Source organism: Oratosquilla oratoria, chromosome 27, assembly GCF_046742065.1.
Source record: "Oratosquilla oratoria isolate Oo_2021 chromosome 27, ASM4674206v1, whole genome shotgun sequence".
NCBI classification, from domain to species: domain Eukaryota; kingdom Metazoa; phylum Arthropoda; class Malacostraca; order Stomatopoda; family Squillidae; genus Oratosquilla; species Oratosquilla oratoria.
This window is the reverse complement of record NC_134803.1, coordinates 1,834,978-1,859,977: the sequence shown is the minus strand read 5'-3', so window position 1 is coordinate 1,859,977 and position 25,000 is coordinate 1,834,978. Positions and strand designations below refer to the sequence as shown.

The 25,000-nt window shown below is 42.7% G+C and overlaps 1 protein-coding gene across 3 annotated transcripts in view; it reads right to left on the bottom strand.

Annotated features, from left to right (window-relative positions):
• The window catches only part of LOC143039851 (inter-alpha-trypsin inhibitor heavy chain H3-like), a 129,531-nt gene that overhangs the window by 79,969 nt on the left and 24,562 nt on the right, over nt 1-25,000 (bottom strand). For all 3 annotated transcript variants that reach the window (XM_076210106.1, XM_076210105.1, XM_076210107.1), the window contains exons 3-5: nt 11,795-11,970; nt 9,303-9,413; nt 7,783-7,912 (exon numbers count right to left, since the gene is read on the bottom strand). In XM_076210106.1, the coding sequence (XP_076066221.1) occupies nt 7,783-7,912; nt 9,303-9,413; nt 11,795-11,970 (417 nt within the window). The remainder of the gene's footprint in view (nt 1-7,782; nt 7,913-9,302; nt 9,414-11,794; nt 11,971-25,000) is intronic.

Below are 25,000 nucleotides of genomic sequence, written 5' to 3'. Positions count from 1 at the left end.
CAAAGTGATAAGGGACCAACCCACACCATGAGTCATACACCGGTACATGTAGTTCCGACTTTTTCTTAGTTGTGTGCTGACTGATGCCTATTTAGACACTTAATTTAGTGACAAATCAACAGATTTCCCAGCGGTGGCTCTAGCCAATGAAAAATACTTCTCCATGTAACCTCGTTCACATGATACTAAGTAATTAATCGCCGTTATTTCATTGGTTTATTTTTACTAACATTAATTATCGTAGTCTATGTAAATATTTGGGATCCGTAAAACAGTACTGATACCAACATCATGAACATTGGCTTTTTAGCTCACACGGAATACGCGAGATCAGGGCCGAGATTGACAGTTCTATTGCCAATCTAGCCTACACTAAACACCCTCTTGCGAGAGTTTGTTAAACTAAACGTCACTTCAGTAAAGACACTTATGAACCGAAACATAGTTTGTTGTTGCATGGCGATAAAAACTTGTACGCGGTGATAAAAACTTGAACACGGTGATAAAAACTTGTAAGATGATTTATTCCCTCAGGATAGTAAATTACAATTTTTCTGTAAGAATCCGGATTTTTTCATGTACATTTTGTATTCAATAAACTTTTCATGGCTCAAATTTCCCACAAAACAATGGACCAACGCAAGCAGGAGTCCCATACATGCAGTTCACGAGCTTTAGCCACCAGTGACTTTTCCTGTCATGCGCGTTATACGTCGGTGCGCGCTATCTGTGTACTGAGATAACGAAGTGCATGGGTGCGCATTATAACCCGATGCGCATTCTAAGCCGGAAAATACGGTATACATATATATATACATATATATACACATATATATAGATACATATACATATATATGTATATATACATATATATATATATATATATATATATAGTTATAGCCAACCGTGAATCAAACCATTTTCAAATCGCCCGCCTACTACTCACTGCTTCGAACAGGACTCGTGGCCAACATACGTTGGGACAACGTTCAGATTCGAACCTTGCCATGAAAGTATTGGCCCCGCCTTCCTCGGGTATAAAAAGAGCCTCCCCGGCTGTCCACCCCTACTCTCACACAACCCCAGGCCTCTACTTCTCGCTGAATACATTGGTGCATTGCTGTTTTGTTCGCAAGTATTGTATCTCCGAGATAAAACTATTATTCTGGGTATTGTGTCAGTTTCGATTCTAGCCTCTTGTCCACCGAAGGGGATGTCATGGAAATGGATAAGGTAATTTGATGTTTACTCCCTCCTGCTACTCCTCCTCCTCCTCCTCCTCCTCCTCCTTCCCCCAAAAAAGTCACAGAGAAAAGAAAATGGTTAATAAAGGTATGACTAATCACTCTGACTTCGAAAGAAACCCATATAAATGAAATAGTCAGACAGTAGATATGATAAATGGCCAAACGTGTAGGAACACCTCACAATTTTTAATCTCGGAAGTGGGAGATGAACTTTATTTTACATTTTTAATCGACGGCCGTTTTACTGAGAGCATAAAACTTCCGTCCCAAGCTTTTCCAAAATGTTTTTGAATTATCGACACTGTTTTGGCTGTAAAACATTGAATCAAACTTAAAGCTAAAGGAATAAAACATATACACACACTATCATGCAAATGATGTCGATATAATGTTTCTTCTCCAAGCAATAATTGCAATATCCTCATTTGTAATGCACACACACGCACACCCACACGCACACCCACCCACCCACCCACCCACCCACACACACACACACACACACACACACACACACACACACACACACACACACACACACACACACACACACACACACACACACACACACACACACACGCACACACACACACACACACACACACACACACGCTTACACGCACACACACACGCACACACACGCACACACACACATGCACACACACACACACACACACACACACACACACACACACACACACACACACACACACACACACACAAGTCCTAGATACATGGAACAAATTGAAACAGGACACAGTGAGTGCTAGAACTACACATGATTTTAAGAAAGAACTGGATGCGGAAAGATACAACTGTGGGACACTACGAGCATAGCTCTCTTCCCGCAAAATAAAACTAGGTAAACACACACACGCGCGCACACACACAAATACACACACACACACACACACACACACACACACACACACACACACACACACACACACACACACACACACACACACACACACACACACACACACACACAGACACACACACACACACACACAGACATGCATTTGGGTATTGAGAAAATGGTGACATGTCGTTAGTAATTTAGTGACCTCTTTCGAACCAAAAATCACACATTATTCGCCTACATCAGACATGTACTCATAGAGGAATAATGAAATGCTTTTGTACTAGTGGTCGCCCTTTTTTATGCTGTCCTTCTTTTATGCTGTCCCGTTAAACCTATTCATCATTACTTATGTGAATCTACCTCCTTCTCTGAACGCCCTATGGTGGGGAGGGGAGAAGAATACTGGGGCTGTGTTCCTATGCTTGTCGTAGAGGCCGACTAAACGGGACAGGTTGAGTAGGTTAACTCCTCTGTCTGCTTTCGACTCAGGAGAAAAATTCAAAGTATATTGGGGGAGGAATACACAAAGCAAATGCCTAGTAATCGGATAATTACATTTTTGTCACTGTTGTACGGGTGAGAGTAAAAGGGAATAGACTGGTAATATTTGTTTAAGAAGAGACAGGCATAAGTATACATGGGCGAGGTTGATGGTGGGGGAGGGTAGTCAAGGGGGGCTTTTATGGACTCTTTAGTGACACCCGAAACTAAAATTGGAAGAGTTTGTGACATAAATGTATTCAGGAGAGACATTTAGGTATAGTAAATCAGTATCTGGTAAATAGGAAAATGAGAGTAAAGCTATGGGGGTGGGGGAGGAAAAGAGGAGAGACAGAAAAATGCTGAGGGTGAACAAATTAAACAGAAAGGGAAAAGGGAAAGGATATCAGGCAAAAAAAAAAAAAAAAAAAAAAAAAAAAAAAAGAAGACAAGGAATGTATGTGAAGCACGGGTGTATTGAATTATAGTCACATTTCATTTAAGGAAAAACGTCCATCCAATCATTTTTGTCCACATCATGATAAAGGAACAGAAAACTATTGCAAAGAATAGAGGTTTATAAGAATTCCATGCGTTTGTAATCATCTAGCATTTATCGAAGCTATGTAACAAGCCCCCTCAAAAAAGACCATTTGAAGGGAAAACTGCGGATGAGCCTAAGTAAATCATTCATATATTTTCATACTTGAATTAAATACAACTGTTATAAAAAATCACACTGGACCACTAACGTCTTTAAACAATCAACTTGTGTGTGTATGTATTTACCTAGTTGTATTTATCTAGTTGTATTTTACGGGAAGGGGAGCTATGCTCGTGGTGTCCCATCTTCATATCTCATTTTATCTAAACTGTTTTCAAATTCATGTATTGTTTTTGCACACACCACTTTCTCATCTAACTTATTCCAAATGTCTATTACTCTGTGAGGAAAGCTGTTCTTTTTCAGATCTTCTATTACTGTCTTTCTTGATTTTCTTTCCGTGTCCTCTTGTATTTCTATCATCCCATTTTATTAGATCCTCTCTATCAATAGTTTCTATGCTTTTCATGATTCTATAAATAGCTATCAAATCTCCTCTCTCTCTTCTTTGCTCTAATGTCTGTAGCTCAAGTTTTGCTAGTCTCTCTTCATGTGATAGTTTTGAGAGTGTTGGTGCCAATTTTGTATTCTTTCAAGTTTTGTTATACATTTTTTTGTATTTGGTGACCATATCGTTGCTGCATATTCCAATCTTGGTCTTAGTATTTTCTTCACTATTTCTTCATCCAGGTATGTAAATGCCACTTTGATTGTTCTTATTAAATTTTAAGTTTCTCCAAAAATCTTGGTTATATGTTTCTCGGGTGACGTATTATTCATAATAATGACTCCCAGGTCCTTCTCATTTTCTACTTTTTTTATTCCTTCTTCCAATTTATATGATCCTACTATTCTTTTTTTTTTTCCAAATTCCATTATACTACACTTCTTTGTATTGAACTCCATCTCCCACTTCCTACTCCATTCCCATACTTTACTGAGATCACTCTGTAGTGACTCATAATCTTCTTCAGTGTTCACCTTTTTTAACAGTTTTGCATCATCTGCAAAGCAGCTCATATAACTCTCAATTTCTTCATCCATATAATTAATATATATAGCAAACATTATTGGGGCCAGAACTGTTTCTTGTGGAACACCACTTATTACTTCATCCCAATTAGAGTGTTTGTCTCTTATCACTACTCGCATTTTTCTTTCTTGCAAAAAATCTTCCATCCATTTAAGCAGTTTGCCCTGTATTCCTCCTTCAGTTTCTAATTTCTTAAGCTACTTCTTATGTGGTACTTTGTCAAAAGCTTTTTTTAGGTCTAGAAATGCACAATCAGCCCATCCATCTCTTTCTTGTATTATATCTATTAGCCTTGAATAGAAACATATTAAATTGGTGACGCATGATCGTCCTTGTCTGAATCCAAATTGTCTTGGATTTAGCACTTTTTTTTTTCTAAATACCTTACCCATCTACTTTTGATAATTCTTTCACAAATTTTTGCTATTGTACTTGTTAGAGAGACTGGTCTATAGTTGGTAGGGTCTTCTTTATTTCCTCCTTTATATATAAGTACTATATTTGCTTTTTTCCAATCGTTTGGAACGTTTCCTTCTTTCAAGGAACTGTTTATTATGCTATGCATTTTGTCTGCCAGTTCATTCCAGCATTCTTTCAAGATCCAGTTTGCTATTTCATCTGGTCCATGCGATTTTCTGACATCAAGATTACTCAAGTGTTTCATTATTTCATTCTTTGTTACTTCTATTTCTTTCATAGGGGAGACTTTCTCTTCCCATTCGATCTCTCCAGGTTGTATGTTCTCCCTTGTAAACACCGATTTAAAATGCTAGTTCATAATTTCTTCCATTTCTATTTCCTCTGTGTATTCAACATTTCCTTGTCGTAATTTCTCTAATTCTTGTTTGTTTTTCAGTTGTTGTTTACTAATCTGTAAAATAGTTTTGGTTGATCTTTACATTTTTCTATGACATCTTTTTCATATTTTCTCTTTCCATTTTTCAGGTATTTTGTCTTTTTTCCATTTTGTCCAAGCTTTATCTCTTTTGTCTTTTAACTCCCTACAACTTTTGTTGTACCAGCACTTTACATATTCTTTTTCTTGCTTTTGTCTTGGGACATATTTTTCCACTCCTTTTTTTAGGAATTTTTGTTGTAATATTCCATTTCTCTTCCACAGTTGTTTCCTCTTTGTATATTCTTTCCCAGTTTTCTTTTTGAAAGAATTCTCCTATTCTATATAAAAAAAATCATACGTCAATCTTCCTTTTTTATATTGTTCATTTCTTTTCATGTATTTTTCCTCATTTAGTTCCAGTTCAACCAATATGTGGTCACTTTTGCTTGTTGGTGTCTTATATTCAATCTTTTCCACTATTTCAGGTTCTGATGTGATTATTAGGTCTAGTCTCGATGGTTCTTCTTCATTTCTATACCTAGTGTTCTCTTGTATCCATTGTGTCATTGTATGGTTAATAATCATTTCGAGTAGAACATTTCCCCATAAGTCTTCTCCACCCTTTACTGTCATCTCTTCCCACCAGACTTCTTTGCAATTGAAGTCGCCCATCATAACTATTCTTCCTCCATCTTCCATTATCTTATTTAATGTTATCCTTGTGTCTTCTAACATACTTTTATGTTCTCTCTCTTCCCACGAGGCTGTTTTTGGAGGTACATAATTTATTACAAACTTTCTGCTCTTCTTATATCTGTCTTCCACTTCGATCATAATCATCTCTACTGTATTCTTTCCATATATGACACCTTTCACGTTTATATCCTTCTTAGTCAGGAACATAACTCCACCCCCTTGCTTTTTCTCTCTGTTTCTAATCCAATAATTATATGCACCATGTCCTACACTGTTGGGTTGTAGTGGACCTTTTAATTTTGTCTCTACAATGCCCATTATATCCAGTTCTTTTTCCTTCAGATACTCATTCAGTTCGTTCAATCCTGTTATTAATCCATCTATATTTGTGTAAGACACTCTTAATTTTCTGCTACTTCCATTGTATTTTCTGTTTCCCTTTTGTTTTTCTCTGTTATGACCCATTTCCTCACTTTCATATTCACTACTCTCCAATAGAATTCCTCTTTTTCTGACTCTGATCTCATCTCGGTTTTTTTCTTTAGCTTCTTGTCTTTTTTGTCTTCTCATCCTCTCTTTCCTCTTTATTCATTTCTCTTTTTATCCATACCTTTTTATATTGTTCACTGTCTGCTAGTTTCCCTGTTTTTGCTAAGATATTCTCTGCTGTCGTTTGTGACCTGAATTTAACCTTAATTGGTCTGGTCTTATCTGTACTATATTTTCTAAGACTATACATTTCTTCAATTTGTTTCCCGATTTCAGGTTCATCTTCCTGAACTAATTCTAAGAAACTGTTTGCTTTTTCTTTTTCCTCCTTGATTCTTGTGGTTCTATTTAGATTTTACTTCTCTTCCATTCCTAATATAATTATACATTTCTTTTTATCTGCTAAGTCTCTTACTATATTCTCCTTCTGTCTCATCACTTTAATAACTGTGTCTTCAGTTTGTTCTTTCATCTGCTGTTTTACTATATCATTAAATACAACTTTGTTGTTCTCTTGGATTTTTTTCCAACCCTGTGCTTCTTTTGCTATGGACTCTTTATTCTCTTTATTATTATTCTTTAATTCCATACTCTCATCTTTTACTTCTTTTAACTATCTTTTTAATACTTCTAATTCTTTAGTTAGTTTTTAGTTCACCTTCTCTAATTCTTCCAATTTTTTCAACTCTCTGCGTGATCCGCGTGAGGTCACCGAACCTATCCTCCCAATGTTTGACATTGCTAATCGGGGAGGGTTGGCTTCCCCACCCCCTCATTAAATCCTTGGAAATTGTTATCTTCACCTTCCATTGTGCTGCTCTTATCTATATTTCTAATCTTTACATTTTTATTAATCCCTTCTTCGTCACTAAATTCATCTGACCCGCGCTTGTTTACTTGGCGTCTGCCTGCCTGGACCAAGTCTTCCCCTTCCACATCTCCTTCCATTTCCCTCATTAATCCCTCCCCTTCTCCTTTTTCATCACCTTCCCACTACACCACGAGCTTTCCCCTTCCCTATGAATACAACACATGTACTTCCTTGTCGTTGTGATCCTCGAAATTCTTGGATAACTCCGGAGTCCGAACTTCGCTGCCACTTTGACCGACGTGTGTGTGTGTGTGTGTGTGTGTGTGTGTGTGTGTGTGTGTGTGTGTGTGTGTGTGTGTGTGTGTGTGTGTGTGTGTGTGTGTGTGTGTGTGTGTGTGTGTGTGTGTGTGTGTGTGTGTGTGTGTGTGTGTGTGTGCGTGTGTGTGTGTGCGTGTATGTTTGTTTAAGCATTTTATGAACACTTTGACCCATTCCCAGTTCAAAAGTCAAAATTCTTTGACCTAGAATGAATGAAATGAACGACTGAGCTCCTTGTTTTCAACTTCTCTCTCTATATAACATTATCATGGTTCACAAGTTCCGATACAGTTCTAAACATGACGACCTTCTCGTTGTATGACACTTGAACACACATTCCAGGTGCATCTGTAGGGAGGAAGAGCTTGATTACGGACAATGATATTGTAATCCCTTCAGCTTACTTGTCCATGTTTGACGTTAATACTTATGTTGTATGATCCTTTGGACCTCTGCAGGAGCTCTTCGTACTTGAGGTAGAACGTAATCTTGTGGTGAGGCGCCACATTAGCAGACACTTGGAAGTTCTTCAGGCTTGGAAGACATGAAGGCAATTTAGTAACTTTTGAGAAAAAAAAAAAATGAGGACCAAACTACAAGGTACTTTCGTCCATGATGTACAAAGCTTCATAGATGCATGCATTAAATAGTCAAACATACACACGCATACACACACATACACACACAAGCACGAACACACACAAGCACACACACACACACACACACACACACACACACACACACACACACACACACACACACACACACACACACACACACACACACACACACACACACATACACACACACACACACAAACAAACAAACACACACACATGGTTTATATAAAATCTATTTTCTGCCATCCAGATTATTACCGACAATGAACCGTATTTTCACCAAATTAAACCAGCTAGTATGGCACAAATACAATGCAACGATATAGATATAATATATATTACAGTATATGTATACCGTATATATACACAAAAAGAACATAATTTTTTTTCAGTACAAGCAAATGCTCTTGGAGTCCCTCATTTAGTTATTCGCGAGCATATCCTGCCATGATCAAATTCACAAGGAGTTGTCCACAATGGACACAAGGCGTGGAAGAGGCTGCTGAAAGAACAAGGGAGAAACTTACAAGAAGTCAACCAACAGAGGTAAAATTTCCGTGACCGAGACTTGTGGAGAATATTGGCATATACATATTCATATACTACATATACACATACATATACATATACAAATACATATACATACACATATACCTATGCATATACATATATTTATACATGTACATATACACATATATATATATACACATACACATACGCATACACATACACATACACATGCACATACACGTACATGTACATATACATATAAGTATATACATACACATACACGTACATGTACATATACATATACGTACATACATATACATATGAATATACATAAACACATACACATACACGTACACACGAATATACACATACACAGGGCTGTCGGGAAACAACCCAAGAAGGCTGCAGCAGGTCACAGTAATAGAACTCACGGCCACTTGATCAAGAATTTAACATGGTACCCACTGAGCTACATATGACTATGGGTTTGTGCTACCATTTTTGTAACCCGACGGATCCTAAGAGGAACCATGGTTCCTATATTTGGATTACCTGCTAAAAAAAAAAAAAAAAAAAAAAAAAAAAAAAAAAAAAAAAAAAAAAAAAAAAAAAAAAAAAAAAAAAAAAAAAAAAAAAAAAAAAAAAAAAAAAAAAAAAAAAAAAAAAAAAAAAAAAAAAAAAAAAAAAAAAAAAAAAAAAAAAATTGCATTTGTGAAATTCGAAGGGTCCTAAGAGAGACCATGGTTCCCGAATTTGAATTAACTGCCCCCCTCCTCCCCTGAAAAAAAAATTACCTCTGCTGAACAAGTCCGGTATCTTTTCCACGACTCTTCGCCTTGTCGTATGTCTTTTGTGCTTCCCCCTTCTCCTGCACAGTGCTCGTGTAATTCTTACCCTCCACTTCCCTGGGAAAAAAGAAAAGAGAGATTTTTTCATATATCAAAGATTTCTTTTGCTACAATAATTGCACAACAATACTGAACACTGAAAAAAAGAAAAAAAATAGCAAGCGACATTATTCATTTGGTCATATCACATGAAATATTGTCTCCTTTTAAACTAAAGATTAGAGTAGAGATGCAAAGTAGTTATCGTGCATTAATAATTAATTTGTAAAAATGCACATAAGCGCACACACACACACACACACACACACACACACACACACACACACACACACACACACACACACACACACACACACACACACACACACACACACACACACACACACACACACACACACACACACACACACACACACACACACACACACACACACACACACACACACACACTGATACTTTTCTTTTTTCAATTTATAAACTACCCGACATCCGCCTTCTCTCTGGTATTCTTGCTAGACACTCTCTTATTGCTGTACTAGTTGGCTGTTTGCATATAATTTCCGGTGTGAATTCTGGTAGAAAATGTTTGAGAGCCTCTTATAGTAAAAGATGTGCATGAAACACACGCTCAAGCCTTCTTAAAAAAAAAGCGGAATCACAAAATAATGTATATATTTTTATGCAGTCTTTTAGGCTACTTATTGTTTTACTATTTTTTTTTTTTTTTATAAAATATGTAGATGTCCGACTAAATATCAACATAAATATGCATGTGCATTTATATATATGCAATATGCGGCAAAGGTATTGGGGCGGTGCGTTTTATCTGAGGGTAGTTATCGTAGTTATCGTAGTTATCGTAGTTATCGTAGTTATCTCAGGTTTACATTTTAATGTTTGAGCAGTTCGGGAATCAATTTAGGGAATAGTGTGGTGTTCTTTGGAAAGATTATAATGTGCATTTCCTTCCTGTTTGTTGTTTATTATAGCTTGATTTTTTTTTTATCATGAGTGCTTATTGATGCAAATAAGTTGTTTTCTGTGATAAGGTGTCGGATCTTTTTTTTTTTTTTCCGTTTGATATCAGTATTGAGGACAGTTTTCATATGTCGTTTGATAAAACCATCTTCAGAATAATTGTCTGTAATCTCTTGGAAATGTTTTGTGGTTTTAGTTCAAGGATTAACATTACCGAGGCGTTCACACTCTCCATGATTGCATTTGAATCTGTAAATTACATTAGACCGTCGAAGGGGGATGATGAAGATGTGGAGTTATTGAACGTGGACCTGGGCTAGGGTGAAACGAAGAAGGATTCTCTGACTTCAGAATTTTCGAAGATTTAGCTCCTCGAGAGCCCCGTTTGTCCTGAGTTAAATGAATAGCTTAGAATTAGCCAGGATAAAATACGCCATGTGCGTCACCGCAGTAGAGATGGCAAGTGAAGCTACTCAGAGAAAGAATGCGTTGGATTATGGAGGAAGATTCTACCGATAACTGAATGAAATTGCTTGGCTTTGTCATCCCAATCAGTCAGAGTTTGTGATCATTTGCATTGCCCCCTTTCAAGTCAAAAGACAGGGATTCTGTCCTACCTGGGGATAAACTGGACAAATTTAGATTAAAGAAGGAAATAGGCAAGAATTGGTTTACTAATAGGGTGGTCGACGAATGGAATAAACTTAGTAACCATGTAGTAAGCGCTGAAACTATCAGTTGTTTAAAAAAACGATTAGACAACTTTATGGATGGGGACGACAGGTGGTGATGGATACGGAGCTGCCTAGTGTAGGCCTTATGGTCTCTTGCAGTCTACTTTATTCTTATGTTCAACTTTAAGTAGATCTCTTAAATAACACCTGTGTCCATATGTCTTACATTTTGTTGTCTCGAGATTCGTGACTGCATTTCCCACGCTCGGACAGGACGTTCCAGTGTCAAAAGAGCCCTCGCTGGCTGCCCGGTCTCTACTTGACTCTGCTTTGCTTAGCATAACTGTTGCAATACTGAATATGAGAGAGACGGTAAAGCTATGCGTTATCATTTATATAGTATTATCATCGGCGCCCTTCAATGGGGCTGAGGCTTGTAGCCTGCCACGGAAGACCTCGTGGTCTTTGTACAAATGTATGATATACAAGTTTTGTACATCTACTTTCAGCCATACAGGCATTTTTCCTACACGGATACACACCCGTCAAATCCTAGTTCTTCATCTAACTTTCCTCCCTCCCTCTTTATCCATTTCCCATTCCCCTTTTCTCCTAATCACTCTTCCTTTTCTCCTCTTTTCCTCCTCCCCGACTCCGATCTTCTTTTACTAACTAACCCATTCCGAAAGCTCCAGCCCTTTTCTCTTCATCCTCCTCACTCATCATCCCTGTCTAAGTAAATCTCCACCTGTCTCCACAAGTCGTCTATATGCCTGAGGGACTTACATAATGAGGGACGATACAAAGGCCGTCTTCGGAAGTTGCATCTTAAAGAACAGTTCTTGGCTGACGTTCGATGGGTTCTTCATCCTCGAGGTTACATGAGTGACCGCGTACCGATTGTTTACTTCCGTCTCGATTCGTAGGTTGGATATGACGCCCACCTGGATGCCGTGGACGACCTAGGGGAAAACGTTATGAGAGTTACTCGTATGTATAACACGACCAACTATATAATTAGCTAATAGTGGTATCAGGTGTATTTGTCAATCAGTACGGTTTAATATGGGATAAATATTATCATTCATATTTTTTAATGCAGAGCACTGGCATAACAAAAGACGCGTGTTTGCGTCAGCTTCTGGGTGTCTTTGTGCGTGTTTGTTTGTGTGTGTGTGTGTGTGTGTGTGTGTGTGTGTGTGTGTGTGTGTGTGTGTGTGTGTGTGTGTGTGTGTGTGTGTGTGTGTGTGTGTGTGCGTGCGTGTGTGTGTGTGTGTGTGTGTGTGTGTGTGTGTGTGTGTGTGTGTGTGTGCGTGCGTACGTGTGTGTGTGTGCGTGCGTGCGTGTGTGTGTGTGTGTGTGTGTGTGTGTGTGTGTGTGTGCGTGCGTGTGCGTGTGTGTGTGTGCGTGCGTACGTGTATTTACCTAGTTGTATTTTGCGGGAAGGGGAGCTATGCTCGTGTTGTCCCGCCATTGTATCTCTCAGTGTCTAGTTTGCTTTTAAACTCGTGAATGGTTTTTGCGCTTACTATTTCATTATCCAGTTTGTTCCAAGTGTCTAAAACTCTATGTGGAAAAATGTTTTTCTTCAGTTCTCTTCTATAGCTATGTTTTCTTAATTTCCTTCCATGTCCTCTTGTGTTTCTCTTGTCCCAGTTTAGTAATTCTTCTCTATCAAGTATCTCTGTGCCTTTCATGATTCTGTAGATGGTCAGTAGGTCTCCTCTCTCTCTTCTTTGCTCCAGTGTCGGTAGCTCCAATTTAGCCAATCTCTCCTCGTATGATAGGTGTGTGTGTGTGTGTGTGTGTGTGTGCGTGCGTGTGTGTGTGTGTGTGTGTGCGTGTGTGTGCGTGCGTGTGTGCGTGCGTGTGTGTGTGTGTGTGTGTGTGTGTGTGTGTGTGTGTGCGTGTGTGTGTGTGTGTGTGTGTGTGTGTGCGCGTGCGTCTGTGTGTGTGTGTATGTGTGTGTGTGTGTGTGTGTGTGTGTGTGTGTGTGTGTGCGTGTGTGTGTGTGTGTGTGTGTGCGTGCGTGCGTGCGTGTGTGTGTGTGTGTGTGTGTGTGTGTGTGTGTGTGTGTGTGTGTGTGTGTGTGTGTGTGTGTGTGTGTGTGTGTGTGTGTGTGTGTGTGTGTGTGTGTGTGTGTGTGTGTGTGTGTGTGTGTTGAACACTGGAACCTCCAAGAAGGCGTACCTACTACCAAAATCTCCTAGAATTTCATCTACCACCTCTGCTTATTCTACCAGCACGCATAACATGCATCTCGGTGCACAGTGGAGTAGACTGGTACTCGACCTGACGTTTCCACGCACCTGGTCGTCCCGGGTCAAGTCGCTATTGTCTAGAACAGGACTTCACCGCAGCTGGAGGCCGATATCAACGCCTCACCAACCCAAAGGATTGCCACCAAGCTAAGCAATTACCATTTGATCCAAATTACATATTCCTACAGGATATGTCCATCCTGTCCAAAACCTCAGACAAACCATAACATTGTACATATGTATATGCAAATTGTAAAATATTTAAAACCTTTCCTAATCTCTAATATTAGCCGAAACAGCACCTTGTAAATAAATAATATCTCGTCGGCAACCTAGCCACGAGCCATGTATATAAACACCTCCTGTCACAAAAATAAAAAGACGTTTCTCGAGGCGGCAGCGTCATCACAGCATCATCTTGTCCTTGTGCAGTGAGTGACCAGTGTCTTCCACGCAGTGAAATAGTGTTTTTCGCTCTCATCGAGCAACATGAGAGCGACCCCCCGTGGATACCCGCCCCCGAGCACGGCGGGGGCTAGCAGCATCTTCTCCATATCTAGTGATGAGAAGAGTGATCACCCCACCGGGGCAACTGACCTCCAGCGCTCAAAGCACCCCAGGCCCAATGCCTCCCAAACCAGCGGCACCTGTGCTCCTCTTCCGGGACCGGAAGCAAACCCCGGCCCCCGTGAAGACACCCGCCCTCCCGTCGAAGATCAGTCGAACGGCCACCCTCCCCCCTCCTCCACACCTGCCACTGCCCCGCAGGTGACCCAGGAAGCCAATGCGGCGGGCGACGACCCGCCACGCCCCTCGTACGCCTCTGTGGCTGCTGCATCCACAGAAGGTAAATGGCAGGTCGTTATGAACCGCCGTAAACGCCCCATCAAACCCAAACACGAAGTGGGACCCGCCAAGTTTCCGGTACTCATCAAGCCGGATGCAAACCCCGCACGATTTCACAAGCTGGGATCCTGGCGACAGGCGCAGCTTGTCAAGAACGCTGTAGGGCCAGTCGACGGCATCCGCCAGACACCGTCAGGCGAATGGCTCATCAGTTGCTTAACTGAGAGCCAGCAAGGCCGTCTGCTACGCACCGAGGTCCTCAAATCCGACCACATCGACCCAATCGGAATCATCACGAGAATTCCGAAGACCATCGTCGTAGGGGTTATCAAAGGCGTCCCCCTCGAGGAAGGCGCTGAAAAGTTACTAAGAGCTGATTTGGAGGCCCAGGGCCTCCCAGTCGACGAGATCAAAAGGCTCTCCACAAGGGATGGGTCGGCTACCGGCTCAGTGAGAGTGGCCTTCCTCACGGACGCCCTCCCCTCCACCGTGAAGCTAGGGTACACACTACACCAAGTGGTCCCCTACATTGCCCCCGTGCGGAGGTGCACCAGATGCCAATTGTTGGGGCACTCCAAAAAGGAATGCCGCCGCAAAGCCCCCCCATTGCGCCAAATGCGGAAAAGGCCACTCTACGCAGGAATGCAAGGATCAGCAACTCTTCTGCGTAAACTGCTGCGGAAACCACTCTGCGGCTCATCCCAGATGCCCAGAAGTGGCAATAAGAAGAATAGCGCATGAGCTAAAAAATCAGCGCTACACCCCCTTCTCCGAGGCCCTGATCATCGCCAGGGAACGCTGGGACTCCCACCTAAAGGAGGAGTGGGCGAGGGACCGTGATTTTGCTGTACCGCCTAAACCCACCCAGACAGCAAACTCACACCCACCCCCGCAAACCCCCGCCCCCGCAGTAACCACTACAAATCGGGGGGGACACTCCCCCACCGGACACACGGAACGAACTTCCCCCTCCGAACAGATAGCAGGGGCACCCCAAGTCACCCCTGCCACTGGGACCGAGGGCCGAAAGAAGGTTAAAGCAAAGAAACGGAAGTCCAAGACTGCCAAGCCCAAAGATCGGGGGACAGGTTCACCTAGCATCCCCCCCATCACGGACGAGGACGACAGCACCCCCATGGATGAAGTCGACAGCGTTCCCGAGGAAGAGAATGACAGCGCGATCTCATCCGAGCTCGCCTCACCAACCCCGCCCACCACCCCAGATGCACCATCCGCAGCCAGCACCATCACAAACCTGAAGGCTACTGTCGAGTCCCTACAAAGGGACCTAGCCCGCTCCAGCCCCCAAGCAGCCAAACTCCTGGATGGGATCTTCGTGATCCTCAGCTCAATTATCGAAATCTTACAGTAGAATTGCAAGACGATCAACACCGCCCGGGACCTCCTAGTGCAGCACCTGGCGGGAAGCTCCTATCAGGTACTGGCACTACAATCTCTCCACACCCAACCCTACAAATTACCAATCCTGCCAGGGTTTCACTTCCCTCCTTTCTCCGTGACAGACGACACCGGCAAGGTGCGCACCGCCACATACGTCTCCAAAGGACTGGCTGCCCGCGACCGATCGATACACATCCTAAACTACTACAATCCAGTTACGACGTGCCATTTCGAGTGGCTGGGTGCCCTCCCTGATGACTGGATTGTGGTGGGCGACTTTAATCGGCGGGACGCCCTTTGGGAAGACGGATACCCCCACTCCTCCCCGGAAATAACCTCACAACTGGACGCAGCCGACGTTGTCCTCCTTAATGATGGTGGACCCACTAGGCTGCCTGACAACCCGAATTATAGTACCTCCGCCATAGACCTCTCCTTCGTGTCCCCCAACATCGCGGGAATCACCGAATGGGCGGTCCTGGACGACCCATTATCCTCCGACCACCTCCCCATCACTATCACCATATCCCTCACCCCCACAATCTCCCCTCCACCTTCCCATGAAAAATTCAACCTGGGAAAAGCGGACTGGATTGCCTACCAAACCCGTCTAGTCGACGCCCACTTCACACCCGACCTCACCCGCCCGGTAGAGGAATCAAACTCCCTCCTCACCGACACTGTGCTCGCGGCGGCTATTCCTGTGACTGCCACCAGCCAGGTAAGGCGTGGCCATCCCTGGTGGACGGACGAGTGCAAGGAAGCTGTCGAACGAAAGAAACTGGCCTACCAACGATACATGAGAGAAGGCTCGGAGGCTGCCTATACTGCAATGAAACAGACCAAAGCTACGTGTAAGAAGACCATAGCCAAGGCTAAATTAAATTATTGGAAGAACACCAAGGAGGATACACTAGATCTCACGGAAGCGTGGAAGAGGTTCAAAGTGATAAAGAGCCAATACAACCCCCCCGACGGCGACCTCAAGACCCCCGACGGAAGGGTGCTGCGCACGGCCAAGGATAAGGCGGCAAGCTTCCTGAATCACTTTGCAAGCGCGAGCTCCTCTACCAGCCTTCCCGCTGACAAGCGAAATTTCAGGGCGGCCCAAGAAGACCAAATGGACCTCCCCCCCCCCAAAGGGGAGGACACAAACCTCACTCTCTTCGAGCTGAGGTGGGCCCTTAGGGTCACAAAAGCCACCAAGAAGTCCCCAGGGGCGGACCAAATCACGTACCCTCTACTGCGGCACCTTCCCCCCTCCTACCAAGGAGCCCTACTGGCGGTCTACAACAAATGCTAGAGGGAAGGGGTGGTGCCAACGGCATGGAAACATGCAATTGTGGTCCCCATCCCCAAGGCGGGCAAGAAGAGGAACCTATTGGAAAACTACAGGCCCGTGGCCCTTACCTCCCACGTAGGAAAGGTCTACGAGAGGATTGTCCTAAACCGCCTTAGCCACCATGAGGAAGCAAACGGTCTCCTCCCGAAGCTTCAAGCAAGTTTTAGGAAGGGGAGAAGTGTCATCGATCACGTCTTGAAACTCTCCGAGCACATCCGGAGAGCCCAAAGGTAAAGAAGAGTCCTTCACACGTGTTTCCTGGACATTTCAAAGGCCTTCGATTCCGTTTGGCACGCCAAACTCATCTGGAAACTGAAATCCATTGGGGTCTCCCCAGCAATATTTAGTTTTACGAAGTCATTCCTCTCTGACAGAACCATAGCAGTTCGGTGAAGAGGGACGCCTAGCCCACAAGCCAAGGCTCCGTCGTTGCCCCCCTCCTCTTCACTTAGCTACTAGCGGGAGTGGGGAAGGGGGTACGAAGCGACACAGTCGTCACAGCCTACGCGGATGACATTGCCCTCTGGAGAAAGTCAAAGCACCGACGGCCACAACAGAGCTCAGCGAACTACCAGGCGGAAGTAAAGACATTCCAAAAACAGGTGGACGTAGTCGTGAACCACCTCTCAAATCTTGGCTTTACCCTCTCTGCGACCAAGACGATATACATGCCCGTCCACGGCATAGGCCTAAACCGAAGACAGTACCCGGAGTGGAACCAAGTCTCGGTCTGCGGCATGGCTGTAAAACCCTCAGCCTCCGTCCGCTACCTCGGGGTCATCTTCCAATGCGACGGACGATGGAACAAACACCTGCAACAAGTCTGCCTCAGTACCCGACGGGCCCTCAATCTCATCAGGGCCATCCGTCGGGAGAAATGGGGCCAACGCAGGGAAACTCTGAGTCCTATCATACAAAACCTAGTGCGCTCCCGCCTCCTCCTCGGCGCCCCTGCCCTCCACGACCTCCCCAAGACGGTTGTGGAAAAAATGGCACGGAAAATAACGATACTATATCAAAGCTTGCCATCTGCTTATTTTTCATACTTATATTCTTAATCCTATTAATAAGATCACCAGAATGTTTAAGATTTTTACCACTAATGGTGCCTACTTTGCCAGAGAGTGTTTTGGTTAATTTTCTTGCTAGTTGGTGTAGTAAACTACCTACACCAGAAACAATTAGACGAAGTGGTACGTTTGGTTTGTGTTAACCAATGTATTGTCTGAACATGATGAGTTACCTGTACCTGTTTGTGATTTTATCAGACTAGTGAACCTTTGTATTTCAAACTGTTGTTTTACTTTTAGTGATGATTATTACAGACAGACAGCAGGTTTACCAATGGGTTCCCCACTAAGCCCAATACTGGCGAACTTGTTTCTAGAACATTTAGAAAATACCAGTTTTAACAACATTGTCCCCAGAGTTAGTTTGGCTTAGATACATCGACGATGTCCTTATAATAGCTCCTCGTAGGTTAGATTTGAGTAGGATTTTAAATCAGTTAAATCTTGTAGAAGATAGTATCAAGTTTACAGCAGAATATGAAACTAACAACATGTTGCCCTGTCTTGATACCCTTTTAATAAGAGACGGAAACAATATAAAATTTAAAGTTTTTAGAAAAAAGACAATAATGATTATGTACATTTTTAATATGCTACGGATAAGAAAACAAAAATGGGAATTGTCATAGGTTTTCATCTTCGAGGCTTAAGAATATGTTCAGAGTAGTATTTGGATGAAGAATTTAATAAAACTTTTAACGCTTTTACTGAACTAAAATACCCTACTTATTTTATCCTAAAAGCCAAGAAGAAAGCTGGAATTATTCATAAAAGAGTAGGAAAAATAAAAGAAGAATGTACAAAGAGGATCATATTACCTAATACCTCAGTTGCAGACAATATTTCCTCATTATTAAACAAGGCTGGTGTTAATGTTGTTAACACCAGCTCGGTAACAGTTGGCAATCTTATCAAAAGCCGAAATAAGAGCAGGGAAAATACTCGTCAAGCAAGTATTTACTGTGTGCCATGTCTAGGTTGTGAAAAGGTCTACATTGGTGAAAGTTTCCGTGGTATTGATAAAAGAATATTGGAACATAAATATGATATGAAAATATACAATATAAATAATGCCATTGTTAGACATAGATTCGATACAGGCCACAATGCTGACTGGAATAATTCTAAGATTATAGAATATGAAAACCATACAATGAAATGTACATGTTTTGAATCTGCGTTTATATCCCTCATTGATAATATAAATCAGAACAGTGGATTTTTTTGCAATAAACAAACCATTGGTAATTTTAATAATCAAGTAACAAGCAATTTGCGCAAATTGTGTGTACACCCTTTTTATGTTTGTTTCTCCCCGCAAGCTCGGGCTATATAAGGAGTAAAATGTTTCTCAACTGTGTTATTTCTGAAGAAGCCCTGCTTGGCGAAATGTCAAATATATTGGATCCCATACTCTGCGTTTGGCCTCTTCTCCTACAGTGCTGTTGCAGTCGTTGCTGCTTTTACTCAACAACAAATCCCCCTCACACCCCCACTCACACCCCCACCCACCCCCACAGTAGCAAACATCTCACAAGGACATCACACTAGAGGTAGACAAATGTCACGCACACGATCACGACAGCGTTCACAATCTAGAACCATTCTTTTGCAAAATCTGCAACATACCAGGAAATAACACAAACAGGTGTTATTACAGACAATCGACTAGCTACTGCTGATATCACGGACCAGCTTTTCATGACACAACACAATGTCGCGTCTTACAATCAGAAACCTACACGTCATACGCATCCTCCCAACACCAGACAAGCGGAAACACGAACAAACAAAACACGCAATGACTATCGTCTCACGGTGAACAAAACACACGAACTTACGAGAGAGAATCAAACCCCCACTACCGATTCTCACGATGACTGACTCTCGATCATCCCCGTCTGCTATGACACTTCAGGCCACGGTCAACAACCTTCCACAACTACTCTTTCTGGACACAGGATCCCCAGTCAATATAATGTCCAAGGTTGCTTTCGACCAATCTCGGTTCAGACACCATTCTAGAACCTACGGATATCACGTTACAAAATGTCGACGGAGTTCCTTTTCCCATCATAGGCAAAATTGAACTAGACATCTCCCTGCATGCAAACTGTCCTCCCATTACAACGACAGTATACGTAGTGGAAGTAGTTTTTCCCGCAGACATTCTTATAGGTTTGACATGGATGCAAAACAATCGCATCATTATCTACCCTGCTCAACATGGCATTGGCTTCAATAATCACTTCATACCTGCTCTAAATACAGCCGACACGCATGCAAACACAGCAAACACGCACGTCAAACACTTGAACATGATCGAGCAACAGCATGCAACAACAACAACTGACCAAAAATTAACCAAACAGAAAAGGTGACACTTGTAACAGACACGCCCACCCCATCCGCTCACCCTCGTAACTCACAACACAAACGGAATAGGCGTAAACTGTCAGCGCGCATGTCAAAGTCAACTCGCGAACACAAGAAACACGGCGTTTTCACTAACATCCAGGAAATATCACCACAATACACCACCGTCTCACAGATATCTCTCACGAACTCTCAAGCAGTTGTAATCACTGACAAAACACTCTATCCACGCGAGTACACGAAACTCAAAGTGCGTACCTTCAAAACTCCCGACTCAGATGTTCTTTGCATCACAGACACTTGCCGCGTATCTGTTGTATCTCTCTTATCCGCCCTATCTTACACATTCAACAAAACACACACCTCAATCGTAGTGGCAAACAACACCAATGCACCTCTTCAGATGAACAAAGGAGCAAACATTTGTGATTTTACAGTTTATTCCGCCCCAGTGCACGTAATCGAGCAAGACAACATACAACACGTATGCACTATCAACAACGGAGAACAGAACACAAAAGAAACCATCCAAGCAACACACATTAACGATGTAGATTTCCCAGAAGCACAAACAGATCTCCTAACGCTCATGAACACGTAAAGGCACGCAATTGCATTCCCAGGCGAACCATTAGGTCTCACAGACATAATAGATCATCATATACCACTTCAACAGAATGCAAAATCACGGTACATACCCACTTACCGTCTTTCTCACAGTAAAAGAAACATTGTTGACAACATCAATTGCAGACATGCTCGACCAAGGCATTATAGAACACAGTCTATCACCCTGGAATTTTCCTCTCTTTGTTGTTCCAAAAACACGACGGCTCCTTTTCCCCTGTTGTTGATTTCCGTGAGCTAAATAAACTCACCATTCCTGAAAGGCACCCGATTCCTCATCTCTAAGACACCATCCACTTCATCGGCGAACACAACACGGTCTTCTCGACTCTCGAACTTTTGTCAGGGTATTTCCAAATACCCCTTGATGATGAATCAAAACCACTAACAGGGGCCATTACCACTTAAAAAGGATGGCAATGGGACTCGTCTCTGCTCCCTCTGTCTTCACCAGATTTATGTATAAAGTCCTAGAAGGTCTCATAGGAAAGACAGTTTTTATTTACTTGGACATCATCATTGTCTCAAGGTCACTCACAGAACACCTTTCCACACATCAAACGGTCCTCTCAAGGTTAGCCGCGGCAGGCCTCAAACTCAAAAAGTGCTCCTTCCTCATAAAGGAAATAAAGTTCCTAGGACACGTCATAAACTCACAAGCTGTCATCACTTCTTAGGACAAGGTTAAGGCTGTTCTAGAATTTCCAACCCCTAACTCTACAGAACACGTAAAATAATTTCTAGGACTGTCAGGTTTTTACAGACGGTTTATCGAAAGCTATGCTCACATGGCAGCTCCATTAACAGCCCTTCTCAAGAAAGATACTCCTTTTAACTGGACGTCTGAACACAACACCGCTTTCTACAAGCTCAAACAAGCACTCACAACAGCCCCGGTTCTGGCATTTCCAAACTTCTCTATACCCTTCACACCATGTACAGATGCTTCATACAAAGGCCTTGGCGCAGTACTAATGCAACACAACGACTCCAAATTTAGACCGATAGCTTACGCCAGCCGCGCATTAAACAAGCACGAACAAAACTACTCTATCACTGAGATCGAAGTACTTGCAGTCATATATGCCCTTAAACATTTCAAAGACATCATTCTAGGCTATGAAATACATGTACACACAGATCATCAACCCATTCTCCACCTCTTCAAAGGCAAGAACCTAACTGGAAAACTAGCCAGATGGTTCCTCACCATTCAGGAATTTATGCCTACCTTCCACTACGTCCAGGGCCGTGCAAACTCTGTAGCCGACGCCCTCGGCAGAAACGTAGCAACAATACGTCAAGCAGCAGAGCCACTTGACATTACGCGAGAACGCATCATTGCCGCTCAAGCAACAGACCCCTTATGGAGAAGAATCATTCACTACCTCAACTCAGGTGACACTACAAATACAGACGATTTTCCGCCCAACATAGACAATTACTCGATCATAGACCAGGTTCTCTACCACACCACACTACTCACAAACAAAAACGAACCAAACCGCACAGTTACACAATTAGTCGTTCCTACGGCACTTGTTCCGGAAGTTCTTCACATTCTTCATGATTCTCCACTAGCAGGACATTGCGGAAAAGACAAATGTTTATCACAAGCCAGATTGACATACTTCTGGCCCACCATGCGCAAAGACATACACACATACATTGATGCATGCCATTCATGCATAGCTCATAAAGGTCACATTAGCGGTCAGGTACCAATCCACAATTACCCAACACCTTCCAGACCTTTTGAAACCATTGCCATTGACTTACTAAAACTACCACTCACCTCAAACGGAAACCAGTACCTCTTCGTATGCATCGACCATTACTCTAGTTTCTCCTTTAGCGGACAAGACAGCCAAAAATGTAGCTCAGAAAATCATCAACAACGTCATCTGCCCATACACCACACTAAAAACACTAATCTCAGACAACCGCACTGAAGTCAATAACGACATTTTCACCAATATCTGCCAACAGTTCAACATTACAAAGTTTAACACCATACCACCCCAGCTCGAATGGACTCGTTGAACGACAAAATTGGAACATCCTCAACACACTCAGACACCTTGCCACAGGCATACACTCATCTTGGGATGAACACATACCCATGATAGAAGCCTGCATAAACAGCACAATCAATAGATCAATCTCGGAATCACCCCATTTTGTTTTGTTCGGGTCAGATAAGAAAATTCCATACGACCTGCTCACGTCAGAACCCCCCCCTGTGTATGATTTCAACGATTATGTCAAGATAACTCTGAATAATTTCAACACTCTTTTCAAGAGAGTACATGAGTCACTGACTCTCTCCAAAGCAGATATGATTAGGTTGAAGAACGCCCACTCTAGAGATTGTAAAGTTTCTGTAGGTGACATTATATACAACACCAACCACCAACCCACATCAAAACTTTCACCCAAATTCCTTGGTCCCTTCCGGGTCATCGACACACTCCCGCACAATAAGATTAAAGATCTCAACCTACGAGAACTCACAGAGGCTATCCTACATTTAAATAATATCAAACTAGTTCCCAGAGGATTCGACATGGATAATATTCCTTCTCCGCCCCTCGTACAACCACCAGACACAACCGACACAATAAGATTAAAGCTCTCAACCTACGAGAACTCACAGAGGCTATCCTACATTTAGATAATATCAAACTAGTTCCCAGAGGTCTCGACATGGGCAATATTCCTTCTCCGCCCCTCGCACAACCACCAGACACAACCGAGACTCTAGACACAAACCCCTCTACCACTTCACCGATCCCTACACCGCGTTATAGCCTCAGAAATAGAATTGTGTAAGTCTTTATTTAGCCCCAACAAAAATCCAGGCATCTATTTCCAAAACCAATATTTATCATTCATGTTCATCTTATCGTGCCATAACCAAGTATCTCCCTTCTATCTGTGCAGACCACCATTGCCAGTCAGGGAAGGTCAACCCCTTCACCTAGTCACACCCCTCTTTCTTCTATCTCCTAAACAGTTTGTGCACCAAGCCTATGTGGATCTCCAATCTCAAAAAGGTGTCGCGAGGACGGACAATGGTAGCGTAAATCCGAGCATCTCTTGAACACTAGAACCTCCTAGAAGGCGTACCTACTACTAAACTCTCCTAGAATTTCATCTACCACCTCTGCTTATTCTACCAGCACGCATAGCATGCATCTTGGTGCACAGTGGAGTAGACTGGTACTCGATCTGACGTTTCCACGCACCTGGTCGTCCCGGGTCAAGTCGCTATTGTCTAGAACAGGACTTCACCGCAGCTGGAGGCCGATATCAACGCCTCACCAACCCAAAGGATTGCCACCAAGCTAAGCAATTACCATTTGATCCAAATTACACATTCCTACAGGATATGTCCATCCTGTCCAAAACCTCAGACAAACTATAACATTGTACATATGTATATGCAAATTGTTAAGTATTTAAAACCTTTTCTGATCTCTAATATTTGCTGAAACAGCACCTTGTAAATAAGTAATATCTCGTCGGCAACCTAGCCACGAGCCATGTATATAAACACCTCCTGTCACAAAATAAAGAGGAAGAAGACCACAGAGAGAGAGCTACGCTGCTCCACCATGTTTATCTTAAGCCTCCAAATGCCGCTCAAACTATCAAGCCACGTTACCCCTCTCTTCTCAACTTATATTCATATGTTCGACCTTAGATACAAGGCCAACATGTGTGTGTGTGTGTGTGTGTGTGTGTGTGTGTGTGTGTGTGTGTGTGTGTGTGTGTGTGTGTGTGTGTGTGTGTGTGTGTGTGTGTGTGTGTGTGTGTGTGTGTGTGTGTATGTGTGTGCGTGATTCACCACCATGATTCACCATGGTCTTGGATCACATGTTGGACTCGTGCATGCATATGTGTGTACGTATGTGCATATGTGTATGTGCCTGTGTGTGTGTGTGTGTGTGTGTGTTTAGGTGCGTGCATATGTGTGCATGTGCATGCGTCTGTGTATGTTTGCGTTATGGGTGTTCGTGTTCGAGTATGTGTGTGTCTCTATATCCGTTTGTATCTATCCCCCTAT